This window comes from Apteryx mantelli, chromosome 15 (genome assembly GCF_036417845.1).
Source record: "Apteryx mantelli isolate bAptMan1 chromosome 15, bAptMan1.hap1, whole genome shotgun sequence".
Lineage (NCBI taxonomy): Eukaryota > Metazoa > Chordata > Aves > Apterygiformes > Apterygidae > Apteryx > Apteryx mantelli.
In genome coordinates this window covers 2,060,110-2,076,798 of record NC_089992.1, presented here as the reverse complement: position 1 = coordinate 2,076,798, position 16,689 = coordinate 2,060,110, and the positions used below count along the sequence as shown (strand labels likewise).

The 16,689-nt window shown below is 52.1% G+C and overlaps 1 protein-coding gene across 1 annotated transcript; it reads right to left on the bottom strand.

Annotated features, from left to right (window-relative positions):
• Positions 1-4,789: 4,789 nt before the first annotated feature.
• On the bottom strand, positions 4,790-16,559 carry CLN6 (CLN6 transmembrane ER protein). Its single transcript, XM_067305734.1, has 7 exons — positions 16,464-16,559; positions 14,618-14,732; positions 13,655-13,753; positions 10,661-10,849; positions 10,498-10,553; positions 8,065-8,187; positions 4,790-5,167 (listed from the first exon to the last, which is right to left on the bottom strand). Exons 1-7 carry the CDS (start codon positions 16,547-16,549, stop codon positions 4,879-4,881), a joined length of 957 nt encoding a protein of 318 aa, XP_067161835.1. The 5' UTR covers positions 16,550-16,559; the 3' UTR covers positions 4,790-4,878.
• Positions 16,560-16,689: the final 130 nt, after the last annotated feature.

Genomic DNA, 16,689 nt, shown 5'->3' with positions numbered 1-16,689 from the left:
TACAATTGGCTGGCCAAGCCGCGCCGGTAGGGATCCAGCTGGGACATGGTGTCCCTTCGGGGTGTCGTGTTTCAGGAAAGATGATGGGCAGCGGGGGAGGACACGGAAAGCGCCAAGGGTCGTTAGAAGTCTGATCCTGTGAATAACTGAGCTCGTTGGGGGTCTTTCAGTCTAACAAGGTCTGAAAGTGGAGCCAGGTTCTTCAAATATGTGATAGACTTGAAAGTAATTTTCTCTTCCTTTGTGGTGGGTAGGACATGATGTAACAGGCTTTAAGTTGAAATGAGGAAGACCTAGGGGTTTCTGTGCGGTGCCTGACCTAGCCGTGAGGATGCACCGGGCTGAAGTGCCGGGGAGGAGCTAGCTCTGCTGAGCACTGCGTGGTGGAGAGGGGCTCGCTGCTGCGGCCCCGGGTGGCATCCCAAATGTGGGGTCCATGCGTACGGAGCCGGCCGCCGTGCGGGTACGCGGCCGGGTTCTAACCAAAGACAAAAGAACCGAAAATCTAGCGTTTGGTGGAAGGCCGTGACCACTGGCTGTGGGTGGCTGCAGATGAGATGAACCTCCGCTGCTGCCTCCACGTGCCCTCCTGGCATTCGACTGTCCCCCCCGTGCTCCTCCCTCGTCCCCGTGAGCCCAGCCTGGCTCCTCGCCTTCCGCTCTTCCCCCCTGGAGCGCCGACCTCGCAGGCTTTAAACAAATAAATCAGGGCTCAGGCTGACCTCGATAACGCTGTCCTCTCTCACCCTCCCTTCCCGCAGCAGCGGGCTCCTCGGCCACCCCATCGCGCTCGGCGCTAACCCGTGGGTTTGCTGGGCAGGTCGTCCCGCCTGCAGAGCATCCTGCGAGCGAAACTCTCAGCCTTTCTTGGCTTGATCCCCTTCCTCCCCCCTCCTCTGCTTCTCTCTTGGCCACGAGCAGATTCTCACGCTACGTTTGGAGAGGAAGAGGAGGCTCGGTGAGACCCGTGAGCCGAACCGCCCGTGCCGGGCGCTGCCTTTGCTCGCCTCCGGCGTTGCACGGCGTGGCGAAGGGCTCGCCGCCCGCGGGGCCAGCAAGGACCCACCACGCTTGGACGGGAGCCTCCCCCAAATATCCCCCCTCCTCCTCCTCCTCCACCGAGTGCATCGATGCACGGGGCAGCGCGAGGGGCCCTGGTCGCGGGAGCTGGGCGCGGGTGCACGGTGCGGTAGAGAAAAGCTGCGTGCGTGGAGCCGCTCTTCCAGCGTAACGCGTGTTTCGGCTCTCTTCCCTGGTCCTCTGCCGCGGCGGACTGCACCCGTCTGCGCTCGAGGGGGGACCCTGCATCAAGGAGGGACCGAGATGTGCCCTGACCCCCGGGGCTGGCGGCTGGGCCCCCTGCCCCCTCCTTCCCCTTGAGCCGTCGCTCGGTCCGCGTAGGAAACCGGGGTTGCAAATGCAGACCTTAAACTTCTCGCTGTGGCTTGCAAGGGGCCGGGAAGCGAGCGGCGAGACCTCTTTCCCTGGCTCTTTCTGGATGAAACGCAGCTTTCTGGGTGCAGAAAGCGCAGGGTGGGCGAGCGACTCCCGCCCCAGCTGCTTCGGCCCCGGCAGCCCCGTGCGTGCGGCGGCTGCCTCCAGTCTCGCTGTACAAGCAGCAGCAGACGCCCTCGAGAGCGAGGACGGCAGTAAGCAGCGGAGCACGAGCCCGGAATCGGACCCTTTTGTGAGAAGCGCTGTTAGCTGTAAGCTTGTTAAACTGGTCTTAATTAAAAAAGAGCAAAACCATACGTACCATTAATTTGATCCTGGGACAGAAATTTTGCCTGTAGCACGGGAGAGGGGGGAGAGGAGAGAGAGAGAGAAAACAGCAGCTTTAAAATTTGGAGCGGGGGGCGCGGGGACGCGCGGTCTGCGTCGCCCAAAGCGTTTCGCTCACCATGATTTTGGGGTCCTTCCCTCGCTTTCGAGCCGGCCGCCAGGATGGGCTGCGCTCTCCTACCTGCTTCCTGCTTGAAGAAGGGCTAAAGTCCGCGGCAGGCGCCGGGCGGAGCGGCCGGGACTGTAATAAATACCCGGCTGCTATGGCTACACGGCCGGAGCCGCGCCGGGGGCTGGATTCCCACGTGTCCGCTTCGCCAGCGGGGCTGGGAACAGCGGCATTGCGGGACGGACCCCGAGCCGTGGCGCTTAAATCCAGCTCCTCCGGCTGGATTTAAGGTTGTTTCAGCCCTTGGGGGTCGGGCTGGATAATGAAATGAGTTGGGCGAATACAAAAGGTTGGATAATCTCAGATTGAGCTGAGCTTAAATACTGCCGCTTGGGGGACAAATGCAGAGGTGCAAATACCGAAGGAGGCTGTTCGGGACGGATGCAGGGGGATTTACTGCTTTGCATCCTCTTGAAAGGGTTTTGCTGTTGGGCAGGAGAACAAGATAAATCACGAGTTGCGCGTCCCGGCTGGGCTCGGTGCAATGTTGCCGGTCGTCCTGCCCGGCCGTGGAGCCGCAGCGAGGAGCGGGACGGCCTCGGCTGTCTGCAGGGGGTCGAACGCGTGTCCCCGGGGCTGGGGACACGAGAAACGGGCTGGGAGAAGGGTTTCAAGGTGGTTTAAATGCTCTCGGTTGTCCTTTTTTTTTTTTTTTTAATTAACTTTTAACTAACCTGTTGGGAGTGAGCATCCTCAGGGATGGCCGACCCTCGTTCCAGCCCTCTGCTGCGGCCCTGCAGGACTCGCATCCAGCCCGCTCTCCCGGGAAGCCTCCGGAAGACGATGTGGAAGCGGCGGGAGGCCCCTTGGCCACCGCTCTCGTCATTTCCTAAATCTTGGCGTGTGGCAGGAGGCCGCTGCATCCACCCGACGTGGAACAGCCTGGACAAACAGCTGCGTCTGGTCCTGCCTTCTGCTCCCTTCTAGTGTTACACTTCTGCCGTTCAATTGGCACTCGAGCCATTGAAAACCAAGTTTTTTACAGGAAAATGCTAGAAAAAAATCCACAATTCGGTTTAAAAACAAAAACAAAAAGCGGAGCCAACAGCTTGAAGGGAATGGCGTTGGTGCAAAACTTTTCAATTCTTGCCCGTTTTTCTCCCGCATCAAAAATAAAAAGAGGAGGGAGAAAACCGTTTCAGTTTCAACCTCTCCCGTTTTCAATAGACTAAAATCCGAATGTCGAGCAGAACCGGGGTAGCGCTGGGGTGGCGGCAGGGCGAGGTGCCGCGGGACGGTGCTGGAAGGGGGGAGCTCTGCCCCCGCGGCTCCGCCGGCGCTCGGGAAGCGTCACCGGAAGACACCCGGCGACGGCAGCGCTGGGCAGCAAGGAGGCAGGCCGGGCGCGCGAGTACTTGAAGCCAGACCGTGACTGAGAAGAAAATATTCAGAGGCTCTAACGGCTGCTGTCGCGTCGCACGAGCCCTAACCGTGCAGCTCTCGGTTGTTATCGCTGCATAGCCGAGGTACGGACGGGTCCTGCAACCCTGCGGGACGAGGACTCGCCCTTCAGAGAACGGAACGGCTTCGTTAACTAACGTGAGTCGCACAGCTTTTACCAAACATCTTTATTCTGCATGGTTTGCTAATAACTTTTATTATTTTTTAACACTGGGGTTCTGTCACACAGGGGTCTAATACGAATTTTATGGACATAAACCATTACAGTGACTTAGCTGAAGAGTTTTAGGAGCTCAGCTCCATCACCTGAGGACTTGAGACTCAGCGAGCTGTGATAAGGAACGAGCTACAGCGAAAGGACGTCAACGCCAACGCCAACGCCAAGGCAGGCGGCAGAGACTCGCCGGGTGGCAGCGAGCGCCCGGCCAGGAGCAGGCTCCCCCGCTGCCCTGGTGACGCTCGCGGCTTTGCCTGACGCTGCCGACCCTCTCAAAGCCAGGGCTCTGCCTCGCGCTGGCGGCTTCCGACGTGTCCCGGCGTCCTGGCAGGGTGCGGGAGCCGGGCCATGCTCCGGAGGCCCCTGCCTTCAGGAGGGGTTTGAAGGACGGGGCGATTTCGCGCTCGAATCGGTCTGAGCTGCAGGTGGGTGAGAACTAGAGCAGGGCTGGAAAAGGGCTTTGCCGAGCTTCTGGGCAGGAATCCGCGCGGAGGGGGCCGGAGCCAGTCCTGGAGGAGGAGAAGGGGGCGAACGGCAACGGGGAGGACCGGCGACCCCGGCGGGAGGAACGAGCCCTTCTGAGCAGCCGCCTTCATCTCCAGCCAGGCCCTTCCTGCTCCTGCCTTTAGCAGAGGGCTGAGCCCGAGCGCCGGCAACCGCAGCGCCGGGAGCCGCGTGGGTCCCGGCCCCGAGTCCCTGCACCCTGCGGTGGGGGGACACGGCCGGCGCGAGCAGAGCCTGCGGCGAAGACGTGCCCAGCCTCCTCCCCGGCGCGAAGCCCTTCCCCTGCCTGTTTACTCAGGCCGGGAGCGGCGTAGGAGGAGCAGATAAATCGCCGCCGCTCCGTGCCAAGACGCAGGGAGGATGAGAGCGCTCCGAATTCCTGGCAGACTGCTCCCGCTAAAGGAGACGGCGAGCGGCCGCTCGCCAGCAGCCTGGACCCGCGCTCCGGCCCGTTCCGCCTCAGAGCAAAGCCGAGGGGCACGCACAAACGCAGGACGCGTCTGATGCTTTTCCGCTCTGATGCAGCAGGGAATTAGTGGTGTCCTTCAAGCACCCAGAAAGGTCCAGGGTGGAACCGCGTCATCACAAACTGGAGATGGATGCTACCAAGGGAGGTGACCCTGCTGTGCTAGCAGCTTTTAAAGAGTTAACAGTCACAGTGACCATCTTTCCCCCTCCTGAGCTAGGTCTGGTTAACACACAATATGCCTTGCAGCGAACGTTGGTCAGTAATTTATTTGAAATATGTCTACATTAGAAAAACTAGATTTTTTTTTTTCTTCAAATCACTCTAAAATATCAAAACTTATAAACTTTCCTTTGCTGCATGGAGGTTGTTCATGTGCAGGGTGTAAAATGCCCATGGCTCGGGGATATAGATCACGCCAGGGTACTTCTTCCTGAGAATTTTGTCATTCCACAGCCAAATCACCCAAACGGCAATTAGGACCAATGTTATGATGAAGGAGTAGAACAGGAAAAGCCCATTGCTGTCCAGGACAAGTCCTTTGCGTTTCTGGTGCATCACTAAAGCCATCATGGCAAAGAAAGTGAAAATGTAGAGGATGAAAATCTGACCCTCTGTCACGAGATACCTACAAAGCAAAAATACCCATTAGTGCCCGCTGGGAGGAAGCACAGAGCAGCAGCAGCAGCACCCAGCTCTTGTAGCGTTACATGGGTGAAACGTCTCACGCCAGGGTCCCTCCAGGAGCCTCTCGTGGGAGCTGTGACCTTGACGGCAGGAACTGGCCCTGCCGCTAACAGCCAAGGCCCTCGTCTTCTGCTCAGGCAGCTGTGTTGTGCCTGAAGAACCGTTCTGCTCTCTAGCAAGCTTTCCTGGGGCAGATCTGCAAGCCAAGCACTTGAGCACCCATGATGAAACCTACCTGACTGACTGGTGCTGCGAGAGGTTAAGTTCCTACGAGAGCTGTGCGAATGAACGGCCAGCGTCACGCTCGGCCCCTTCTCCCTGCTCTGCGTCTAGGTAAGCAAAGCTGCGCTGCTCTCTACTGCCATCTTTTAAACTGATTCGTTTTCAAGTTTCCTATCAGTAATTTATCAATAGAACAGGTACAGAAACGTGTACCCAACATGGGATTTTAAAGTCGATGGTCTCACTTTGTGAACTGGAAGCTTAAATGCAAACCTGAGGCCAGGCTCCGTCTCCAAGGCACCAGGCGAGGGAAAGGGGCTCAGGTGGGGACCGACGGCAGGACTAACCCGCGGACGTGGCACCGCTTTGCTACAGGGCAGTGCTGCGCTTGCACGCTGCTCTTCGTCGATCTGCCCAAATTGTTTCCGGTGACAGTAAAAGCCATCTGCTCCCCGTTTTACCCAGGGAAACGGAGGAACGGCAGAGAAGGTATTTTCTAAGGGTCACAATAAAGGTCCCTGATCAAATTAACAAGGGAGCCAAAGAGTCTTAAACAAGGACAGCGCAATTACACGGGGAGTTTGTACTCTCAATGCCTTCTCTGTGCGGAGCCCCAGCATATAGCATGGGAGGGCTCGCTCTTAAGCTCAGGGTTGAAATAATAAATACCACCTCCTCCCTGGTTGGGATCTGACTGGGATACACGGATGCATGTGGTTATTAGTCCAAAAAGCCATTTCTCCCTGTGGTGTATCTGGCAGTGGCCAGTCTTGGTTGCTTAAGGAAAAGGGTGTTAGCGAGCCAGCAAAGCGAGTTACCCTTCCCTGACACACCTTCCTGCCTGGTAATCAGCTGCTCAGAGGCTTCCTGATCTGCAGGCTGCGTCTGGGCTGTCCTGTCTGACAGCCACACGGGGAACTTGTCTTCCTTGAGTCAGTCAGTCTGTCTGTCTGCTCTGAGGCTACTCGCTCCCCAAGTTTCCTGTGGCAGTGAGTCCCACAGCTGTAATTACGTGCTACATCAAGAGGCACTACTCTTTCATGTTCCTTCAGACCTGCTGCATGATGAGTTCTCTAGTTCTTATCTACAAGAAATGGGGAATAATCATTACCAGTTCCTTTTTTTTTCCCCCTCCTGTGTTGCGCAGACCCCTGAGCATGAATCAGTACAGTGCTCTCAGTCTGGGGGAGTCCAAAGAGGCAGCAAGCTCATCAGGAACACCGGAAACCAGACATTTGGGATGATAGCTCTTGAGGGAGCCCATCCACAGGGGCAGGTGGTTAGCAAATGGGTGTCTCCTTAAATAGACCTGCATTGAGAAACTGCCAGGCTGACGGGAAGAAGTGAAGGAATTATGCTTGCTTGTTCTTAAATTGCTAGCACGCAAACTGCAGAGTTTCATGCTGATGTATTTAAAGGAAGTGCAATGGGGTAACTGGGAACTGACCAAATCATCCTGATGCTTTTGACTATCAAAAATTAATTTACTGTATAAAAACAGTCTCAGCAGGGGGTAAAGCCACAGGCAAGAGAACATTGTCTCTGAAGATGAATGACAAGTTGTTTGACTGCCATCAGGGAAACCATTTGGGAAGATGAGGCTAATGAAAATGGGAAATAAATAAGACCTCTCTCAAAAGGCTATTTGGACCCGCAGGGTGAGCCGAAGAGGCAGCGTAAGGCTGTCACGCAAATGGTCTGGGCTCTGTGTAAAACCTCCAGATGACTGACGAGACAATCTCTGTTACCACGAACAACCTGAGATCAGGTGGATGAGCTGCAGGCACCAGGTGACCACCCCCAAATCTTCAAAGAACACAGGCTCCCTTAACAGTGACTAGCAGGCTTTAAAGAGGGGACAGACAGCAAATACTATGGAGGCTGAAAGCCTGAGCTCCAGAGATAAGAATATCCTGTATCAGGATTCCTGAGACAGAGGAGGAAAAATACTGGCTTGACTGCTAATCAGGTGGGTTTGGAGCAACTGGTGCAGGGTGGAATCAGTGCCAGAAGCAAAGGGAGTGGACTTGTCTCCAGAATACACCAGTGTCAGGACCACTAGTAGAAGGGTTATGTAGGATGGAGAGGTGCCCCACAGTGCCCAAAGAAGCAGCTCTTCATTGCTCACAGATGATCTTTCCTTTGCTGAGTATAGCCAGCTCCTTTGTGCTGCTTCCTGGATGAAAAATTTACTTGTGACTCATAGGGCCTTTGCCAGCACAGAGCTGAGGCCTTGCCTCTTCCAAAAAGAGGGTGCTGCCCTTGCAGAACCAGCTGGGCTGAACCTACCTGCTCCCGCTTCATTAGTCAGTGGGGGACAACATGGATGAAGAAATGCACCCAGCAGTGACAGAGTGCACCACACCGAGAGAGGAAGCTAAAGTTGGCCCAGCTGAGCTCAGGCCCAGACAACTTGCATAGGCTAAACAGACTGCAAATTTCAACAGACTTGATTTGATTTGATTTCAGAGACCTGCACAGCAGAAGCTGCGGCAAATTCCACTGTGGAGAAGGGAGAGCCTCTGCCTGCGTGCTGCAGAGCCACCTGCACTGTGCCTCGAGCACTTGCTGCCCTCTTCATCCCTCCCCTGTCCAGAAAGGACAAAAAGCACTTACCAGTAATAAAGGCTGCTTGGCCCTATCAGGAGCAATGCAGCCATTGGCATCCTGCTCTCTTCTTCAACAGGAGTGAAGCAGCCAGTGAAATATATAAACAGTATCAGAAAGAAAGGGATGTACCTGTGAATGGAAACAGACCTCCCGTCAGGGCTGTGACTCTGAAAAACAGCACCTTGGTGTACTAAGTCCTGGAGCCTTCACCGCTGTATCAGGGCCTGGCTGGTTTTCTGCAGGTGTTCATCCGTTATGTCTACGTTATGGTCTCAGAAGCAACAAGGGAACTGAGATCCTTGTGGTAACTGACTCTGCTCGCATTACTTCAGCGTAGACTAGCCCTCAGCTTCCAAACATGCGTTTGCTCTGCTAATCTTTCACCAGCAGACAAGTGTTGATAACCCCCCCCCAAATCTAAATGCTGCATGAAGACAAGTCCTGTACTGAGCCCACGAATGCATTTGGCCAAAGAGCAGAAGCACAGGCCAGCCAAGACTCGAGTTGCTGAAGCAACGTGTAACTGGACCGCCTGCAAAAACCGTAGGGCCTAACTCCATAGCGTCACGCTATGACCACGGTGGCTGTAAGGCTATAGCCTCCCTGCGAGTGTCACAGCTGTCGCTATGAGATTACCATTGTGTCAATAAAAGCCAAAGGCCTGGCAGGGCCAAGTGTGGGGCTATTGTCTGTCCTCACTATGCAGAGCGCTTCTGAAGACAATTAGACTTCTGGGGCTCTTGCAGGAAAAGCCAGAGTTTGCTGATTAGGTCAAACACCGGGTTCAAGTGCCCGGTCGAACAATTGCATTTGTTACGCTCCCAGACTCCAAAAGCTGTTTAAGCGCATTGTGTTGTGTTAAAAGCTAAACCACAGGAAAGCAGGACGTGGACCAGGATTTAAACAAACTAACAGAGCCCTTTTTTAAAGGAATGGAATTTGCTTGCTTTGTAGTTCCTGGGGAACAGCAGAGAAATCTGAAGTAGCCTGATGGGAGAAGGACTTTCCTCTGTACATCAGAGAGACCTAAGGTTATCTGGCAGCAGATAAAGGGACAGACAGTTCTCTCCAGGGTCTTCAGTACAGGCAGAGCAGTGAGATCAGCCCACCCAGGATATGGGACATGTCTATGCCGACAGCTGCTGCTCTGCCACCATCGCTGCCTGGCTGCAAGAGCCACACCAGCCAGGAGGACGCGGACCTGGACCTGATGCAGCCTGCAGCGGCACAAGCAGGTGATCAGCACGCCTGCAACAGCGCAGGAGCCTGACCTTGTTGATTCAGATGCAGCCCTCCACTCAAACACTCGCCATAACAGCTTATCTCCACATGCATTTCATGTGGAAATGGGATTGTCAAGGCCTGTCCTGGGGGGCTGGAGGCAGCCAGCGCCGTTCTGCAAAAAACGCACGTTCAAACAGGCAAACATGCTCTAGCAAAAGTGTGCTGAGTGCCTGGGGGGGGGGGAGGAACCTGCCTGAGCTGAGGCTAAGTCTGGTTCAGACACACAGGGCTAAAATAGCAGCTGGGTGCAGAGTGCAGATGCTTGTTCCCCCAGAGTGAATCTGTGCTCTGGGGCCAAGGGTGCAGTTCTGTTCTAAAGCGTGATCCTGCTCTCATGCAGAATCTAGCAACAGCACAACCATGTAGCGACTAGGATTATTTGGCTGTTGGGGTTAGCAAGTTGATTCAGCATCACACGTGGTCGCACAAGGGCTAGATATACTCTAAGTAGGATGCAGACGGAACTGGAGTTGCACTGGATTAAGCCTACTGTCAAACTGGACCAAGTGCTGCTAGGATCAGCTGCTGGCAACAGTGCTGCCATGGTGGTGAAATTTGAACTTGAACCTAACTGGACTCCCTGAATCAGCACGGTTGGGAGTACTGGGACCACGTAGCCTCTGTCACTGGGTGGCATTGGTCTAGCTACACGAGCAACCCTCTGGTCTAGCTGGAGGGGTGCTAAATGGATGCACGATAAAGGAGGAAAACGAGCAAGTGTCTAGAGCATCCTGGAGAAACTAGGCAAAACCAAGCTGTTTTAGAGTCAACCTCCAGAGAAGCAAAAACACGGGTGGTCACAGTCAGTGAGCCTGCAGAATCCTTAAACTTGCACTATAAACTGTCTCTTCATCTGGGCATCCCATAAAAGAGGCCACTAAGGGGAGAGAAGAGAGGAGCTGTTCCTCTGTTCACTGCAACTGTCAAACTGCACGTCCTAGAAATATCAGTGAGGATGACAGAGATGGAATAGTGGGAACAGGCAATTTTCAAAGGGAGAAATCCACTGTAATCCCACTAGCTACAAGAATATTACCCCTAACCATATCTCATCAGCTGTGTTTTGTTTTTTTACATATTAGGCTATGAACAGAACAGATTTGCCTTTCCTTGTGTCATGTTCTGAGGCCACTAGATACACTGTAAAATGCTTACCACATTGAATGACCTAAATACTCATCGTAGTAGTACAGCAGCTCAAAGGAATCAATCTGAAATGCAATGAAACAGATTTAAAATGACAGAGGAACAGTACATTATTAAATAAGAACAAGCAATTAATATTTTTAAGTGTTTGTATAAAACACAGCCTCTTTACCAGTGTCTCTGGCTTCAAGTTTTTGATGATTGGATTCTCTCTTACAGACAGATGGTGCTGGTAGCCACTGAAAATCAAGCGATGGTTCACAGAGTCTCCAACCAAGTGGATGCTTGCTCCCATGACAAACATGATGATGCTGACGTACACCATTGATCTTGGTAAGGTCTTAGGGGATCTTTCAATGAGCTAAAAATATAGAGATGTGTTGAAGAGTGAGGAGGTATGAGGAGAGAAGCACGACGCTGTAACCAATTCTGCCCTCTCTAACTTAATCATGGCTAGCAAAAATAATCTAAAACCAAGCAAAAGCCTGTAAAAAATACTGTAGGTTATGTTGCCGTAGCAGATCTGAGCTGCTGTCCACAGCTGTTAGCACCCCAACTGGGAAATAAACATAGCCCATCATGGACAAACCAGTGTGACTGGACCTGAAGGGAGCGTGCTTCTCTTATTGCGGTTATGACCCCAACACACATCTCTGACGCACTTCCATTAGCCTATGTGGCTTTCCGTTTTGGGTATGCACTTCTATCCCTTTTTGCAACAACGAAAACAGACTTTGTGGCCTTGTTAAACCTTTCTGCAAGCAGCACCCCTTACTAGAGTCAATGCTCAGACTGAGTCAGTCATCCAGTATTTCTAATACAGTACTCAAAGCAATTTATTCACCAGATATGATCAAAAACATGATTAATTAGGAACAATAAGGCAGCTGCTTTCTGTAGTGCCTTTGCTAAATCTATTTGAAAGCCTCTCTGTGCCCTCCAGTGGTGAGAAGAACCTCTAGCATCACTCCAGCTGAGAGCACAGTGCCCTTAACTCCTTTGGTTAAGGGACATTTGTTCATTTATAATTCTCTGCTAGATGTTTTTCAAAGGTCCCTTTTTGGACCGTTTAGATTTTTTTTTTTCCTCCCTAATGGAATCTGACTCATGGTTCTCTGTGCATTTGTTTCTAAAGAGGAAGCTTCACTTAAACCAAACTAATATATAGAAAAAATCTATTCACCAATAAACAGGTTGGGGAGTGAAGCAACCGTTTTGAGTACCAGCAGTCAAATTTAATGATGGAGTACTCCCCATACCATTTTGTGGTCTGCTTAGGTCTGGGTGGACACAGGTACGTGTGGCTGATGTGGAGCAGCCCCAGTATGACCCAGAGCCTGAGGCAAGCTCATGCAAGCCAGACTGGGGAAGAGAAGTAAGATCTATCTGGAAGGGAACCCTCCACTTAACTTGCAAAGTGGGAAGACCTCAAAATGCATAAATCTCAACTAAGGTACTTTGTGATTTGGGACGCAGGAGATGGAAAGCTTAATCATTCTCTTTATGCCTCAGAGAACGAACTGCAGAGACCTACTAAGAGAAAACAGCAATGTGACTACTTTTGCGGTCATTTCATAGAAGAGAAGCATGCATGGCTTGGTTGTCTGAAGTGAGCCCCACTTTCCCAAAATCTCATTGCCTCCGTGAGGAAGGTGCATTAAGAGGAAATGCTAAGTCGGCCTCAGAAACTCAAGGTCAGAGTGAATGCGTCAGTCTAGCCCTGCTGGAGGATCAGCAGTGGCAACCTTTGCCTTCCCATCTCTGCGCTGCCAGATCAGCTTTGCAGCCCTTCATAGATGGTCTCTATATGCACTGAAAAGCTCCTTATTTGTATTTAATTTTGAGGGTTAACTTTCCCTTTCTCTATAACTGCTGTATGAATGTCAAAAGACTCACAGATAGGCGAGGAGAATAAAAGGCTCAGGAAAGCTCTCATCTGACGAGAGGAAAAGGTTGGACACTGCCTTCGAGAGGACACTGGACAAGAGAAATGTATCCTGAATAACAAATGGCTTTTTTTGTGTGTACCAGTCCTTCATGCTCTGCTGCCAAGCAAGCCAAAGACAGCAAATTTTAACCTGATGAGTACGTAACCTGTAGAAATCAGTTGTGTCAGACTGTGACAGATCAGACCGAGAGTTTCGTACGCTTCAAATCCCCCAAAGGACTGGATACTGAATATTCTTTTTTTGGCCACAATGGCATTTAGAAACTCCCAGACTCAGGAGAGAGAGAACCATTTACATCTCAGGACATAATTCAACTTCTAGCTAATGAAGGTTAAAATATATTTATAATTGCTTTCGTAGATCTTCTGGCTGCTAAGTATTTAATATAAGAAGATTTCTAATGATACAACATTCTTTAACCTCGTAAATGGTTTACAAGATCCAGTGGCTGGCAGCTGAAGCTAGATAAATTTAAGCTAAAGATATAATTCTAATGTCAAAGAGCAAGTGTAATTAAGCACTGAACAATTTAGAAAAATCTACAATAGTTCCAGCTTTGTTAAGGTCTTTAAATCATGGATGGATGTCATCTTAAAAATATGCTTTAGCTCAGTCAGGGTAAAGGACTCAGAATTCCACTGAAGCTGGAGTTACTGTGGGAAATAATCTGCTTTGTATATGCAGGAAATATGATTAATAAGCAAAATGATTTTTTCTGGGCTTAAATTTCTGCAGCCTTCTCCTGGAACTTGTGCTTCTGTTAAAGGCTGGAGGCTGACTCGAAAGGGTCACATACAGAGTCCAGTCTGACCATGTTTGCTTCAGTTCATAAAAAACAGGCAGAGAAACCAGTCTGGACTCCCACTAGTTCATGATATACAAACTGCCTAAAAATGAGAGAGAGAGAGAGAGACTAAATGATCTTTCTGTGGCCTAGGAGTGGCTGCTGTAAGACTTGCTGAAAACATTTTTGTCAGTATGCAGAAGGGTGGGGAGATGGTCACTGCCTTGCTCCTTAAGAGATAGTACCTTAAATTCTTTCTGGAGTAGAAAAATTCTAACCTACAGGAGGACTGGCTCATTTGCAGGAATTTGTGAGTAACTAACATTTGTTCAACAAGCGTCTGAGAAATTCTTGTCTTTCAGAAAACCGTATTATGTGTCTTGGTTTTACAGATAATATTTCAAAAATGAAACACTTGTGCTTTGAGGCTTACCTTTAGCAGAAGAAATGGTGTGATAACATTGTAAGCCATGTGGAAATAATCTCCAGCACTTGGTTTGTTTAGTGGAAACCACTCCAAAGGTAGAATAATCTGAGGAGAGCGGAAAGAAGCACCTCAGTACATTCTCATGACCCAGTGGGCAATTACTGCGTTTTACTTTCAAAACATCTGCAGCCCCCAGTAACTGGCTGAAAGACAGTGAGAGAGAAAGTCTTTGTTTTAGACTGCTGCTGTTTCCTAATTGTTATGGTTTGAGTTAACAGCCAACTGGCTGACTTGACTTCACATAGCAGTTAATAACAAAGTTGATTAACTCTTCTTGCAGTACATATAGCTAAAACATATTTTGGAAATATGCACTAAATGAACAGTGTATTTAAATCTCAGCCATTCACTCTTGCAGTGCTACCAAAAGCTGACTCTGTGAAGCTGCGTGGCCAGGTGAAAAAGGCATTCAGGAATCCTACATCAATGCATTCTGTGTATAACACTTTGTCATGTTCAGATGTTGGCAACGACAACAAAAAACCCCCACATACTTTGAAGGCAAAGACCAGTTCTGTCCTGCCATGCATTATCTGGAGAGCAGGAGTCTCAGCAGTTCCTAAACTCAAGACCTACAGGCAGGCTGTGGAGAAGAACGGCATAAACCTCTGTAGTTAGTTTTTATGTAACAAAAACAAAGTTGCAGGAAAAGTGACTTGGAACCAAGTTTCCCAGATACCTTCCTTGCTACTTGAGCAACATGCCTGGTAACAGTTATTCGCACCAATATGTCACAGTGGTCCTGATTTCAAAAACATACTCAAGGATGTCACTTTGGTGAAGGCAGGCAGTGCACGGAAACAGTCCCTCAGCCTACAGGGGACGCTCTGGGTCAAACCGTCACAACTCTGCTATTCTATATCCTAAACAAGCGCAAACGCCCAGTGGGCCTGCCTCCGTCACACTCACCATCGCAATGGGACGCCCAAAGTCCAGCACCCAGTTCTGCAGAGTGAAGTAGAACCACAGATCAAAATGAAACTGAGAAGTCTTGAAGGTGTCTTCGCTCTTGACTGCTCCATGCCTAGTAACAACAGAAGTCAAAGTGTCAGCCTGCTGTGGGCTAGCGTGGTCAATGACTCCAGTTTTGTACTGTTGAGTGTTTCTTTCCCCCTCCTCAACCATCCCTCAAGAATTGTTTAAGACTAGGGGAGAGAGCATGTTTCAAGTGATCTTGGAAAAGGACCGTCTTGCTCTGTGCAGTGGTCACAGACCGTGCTTTGAGAAGCAGAAACTCAGATAGCAAACAAAGCACGGAGAAATGGGGCCAAATATGTGAGGTCATACACCAGGTTTCTGAAGAGGCAAGGACAGAAGCCAAGTCTGTGTCCCTGCCCATAGCCTGTGCTTTCCTGGCTGATGGTGCATTTCTTGGGTTTGAGATCTGTGGAGTAACAACAAAGTTAGACTCCGAAGGGAGGAGGAGGCAGTACAGAAAGGCAAAGCATCATTAAGAAAAACTGGCACATCCCTGTAAGAAGGCCGTCAGTGGCTGCAAAGTGAGCACAAAAGCAGAATGAAAAGCTTTAAGTGTTGAATTAAGTGCAACTATTTTTAACTTTTGCATGACAAAGCAAAATTAAACTCCCACAGCACTTCTGATGAATGCTAAAATGCATTAATGCCTGGTGGTACTCAAGCACAGGGATGCTCTGGACGTGCTTTCACCTTGATGTCTGAAGATTATTCTCCTCTGCCTCTGCAGAACAACTCTGCGGAAGCCTTTCATCAAATAACGCTCCAGCATCATCAAACCTTCACCTCCCTACAGGAAAATCGGCCGTTTTATCCTGGCTGTGCCACAAATTGCTCTTCCGTGGTGCCGTAATCAGAAGGGCATGGCCGTACTGCGCTGCCTGAGCGCACGGTCCGAACCTCATGGGCAGAGGAAGAGCTGTGGTGCCCTGGACAAGTGAGGGTGCCTTGGACAAGCCGGGGTACCCTGGAAGAGCCAGGATACACGGGATGAGCCAGTGAACCTGGGGCACCCTGGATGAGCTGGAGGAACTCTGCGTAACTGGCAGTTCCTTGGATGACCCGGGATATCCTGGATGAGCTGGGCACCCTGGAAGAGCTGTAGCTCCCTGGATGAGCCTGGGAATTGCGGGTGAGCTGGGGGACACGGATGAGGCTGGGGCATCCTGGATGAGCTGGGATACCCTGGAAGAGCTGCAGTTCCCTGGAGAGGGCTGGGGGAACCCTGGACAGGCTAGGTGTCTCCATGTAATCTGGGGTAACCAGGATAAGATGAGGTGCTGTGGATGAGCTGGGGGACCCTTGTGAGCTGGGACATCCTGGACAAGGCTGAGGAACCCAGGATGAGGTTGTGGTACTTGGGATGAGCCGGGGAGCCCTGGAAGAGCCGGGATATTGTGGACAAGGCTGAGGAACCCAGGACGAGGTTGCAGTGCCTGGGATGAGCCAGGGAGCCCTGGAAGAGCCGGGACATCCTGGAGAAGGTGGTGGTACCCTGGATGAAGCCAGGGAACCCAGGAGGAGCTGGGGGGGGGGGGGGGCTGGATGAGGCTGGGGTACCCTGGAAGGGCCGGGGGAGCGCAGGGCAAGGCTGTGGTACCCGGGACGAGCCGGGGAGCCCTGGACGAGCCGGGGGGAGCACGGACAAGGCTGCGGCTCCCGGGCCGAACCGGAACCCGCAGGACAGGCCGGAGGTCCGGAGGGCTCGGGGGCCCCGGACGGGGCGGGGGCGCCTCCTCCCCGCTGGGCCCGGTGTCCCGTCCCCCCCCCCGCCGCTCACCTGCCCTGGTAGAGGGGCCCGGCGGGCTGCGGGGAGCCCGGGGCCGCCGCCGCCGGGTGCGGCCGCCGCCGCGCCGCGCCCTGCATGTGCCCGCGCCGCTCGGCCCGGCCCGGCTGCGGGCCGCCCCCGGCCGCCGCGGCTCCGCCCGGGCCCCGCCTCGGCGCCGCCGCGGCTGCGCGGGCCCGTCGCCATGGCAACACCCCCTTCCGCCCGGACCCCGCCGCCC

Bases quoted from the DNA above. Each gene is read 5' to 3' on its own strand.
- CLN6 (XM_067305734.1), bottom strand. From the start codon at position 16,549: ATGCAGGGCGCGGCGCGGCGGCGGCCGCACCCGGCGGCGGCGGCCCCG. The intron at 13,754-14,617 runs GTGAGTGTGACG...CGCTCTCCTCAG, and splicing joins TTGGGCGTCCCATTGCGATG to ATTATTCTACCTTTGGAGTG. The intron at 10,554-10,660 runs GTAAAGAGGCTG...ATTGCATTTCAG, and splicing joins ACTTGAAGCCAGAGACACTG to ATTGATTCCTTTGAGCTGCT.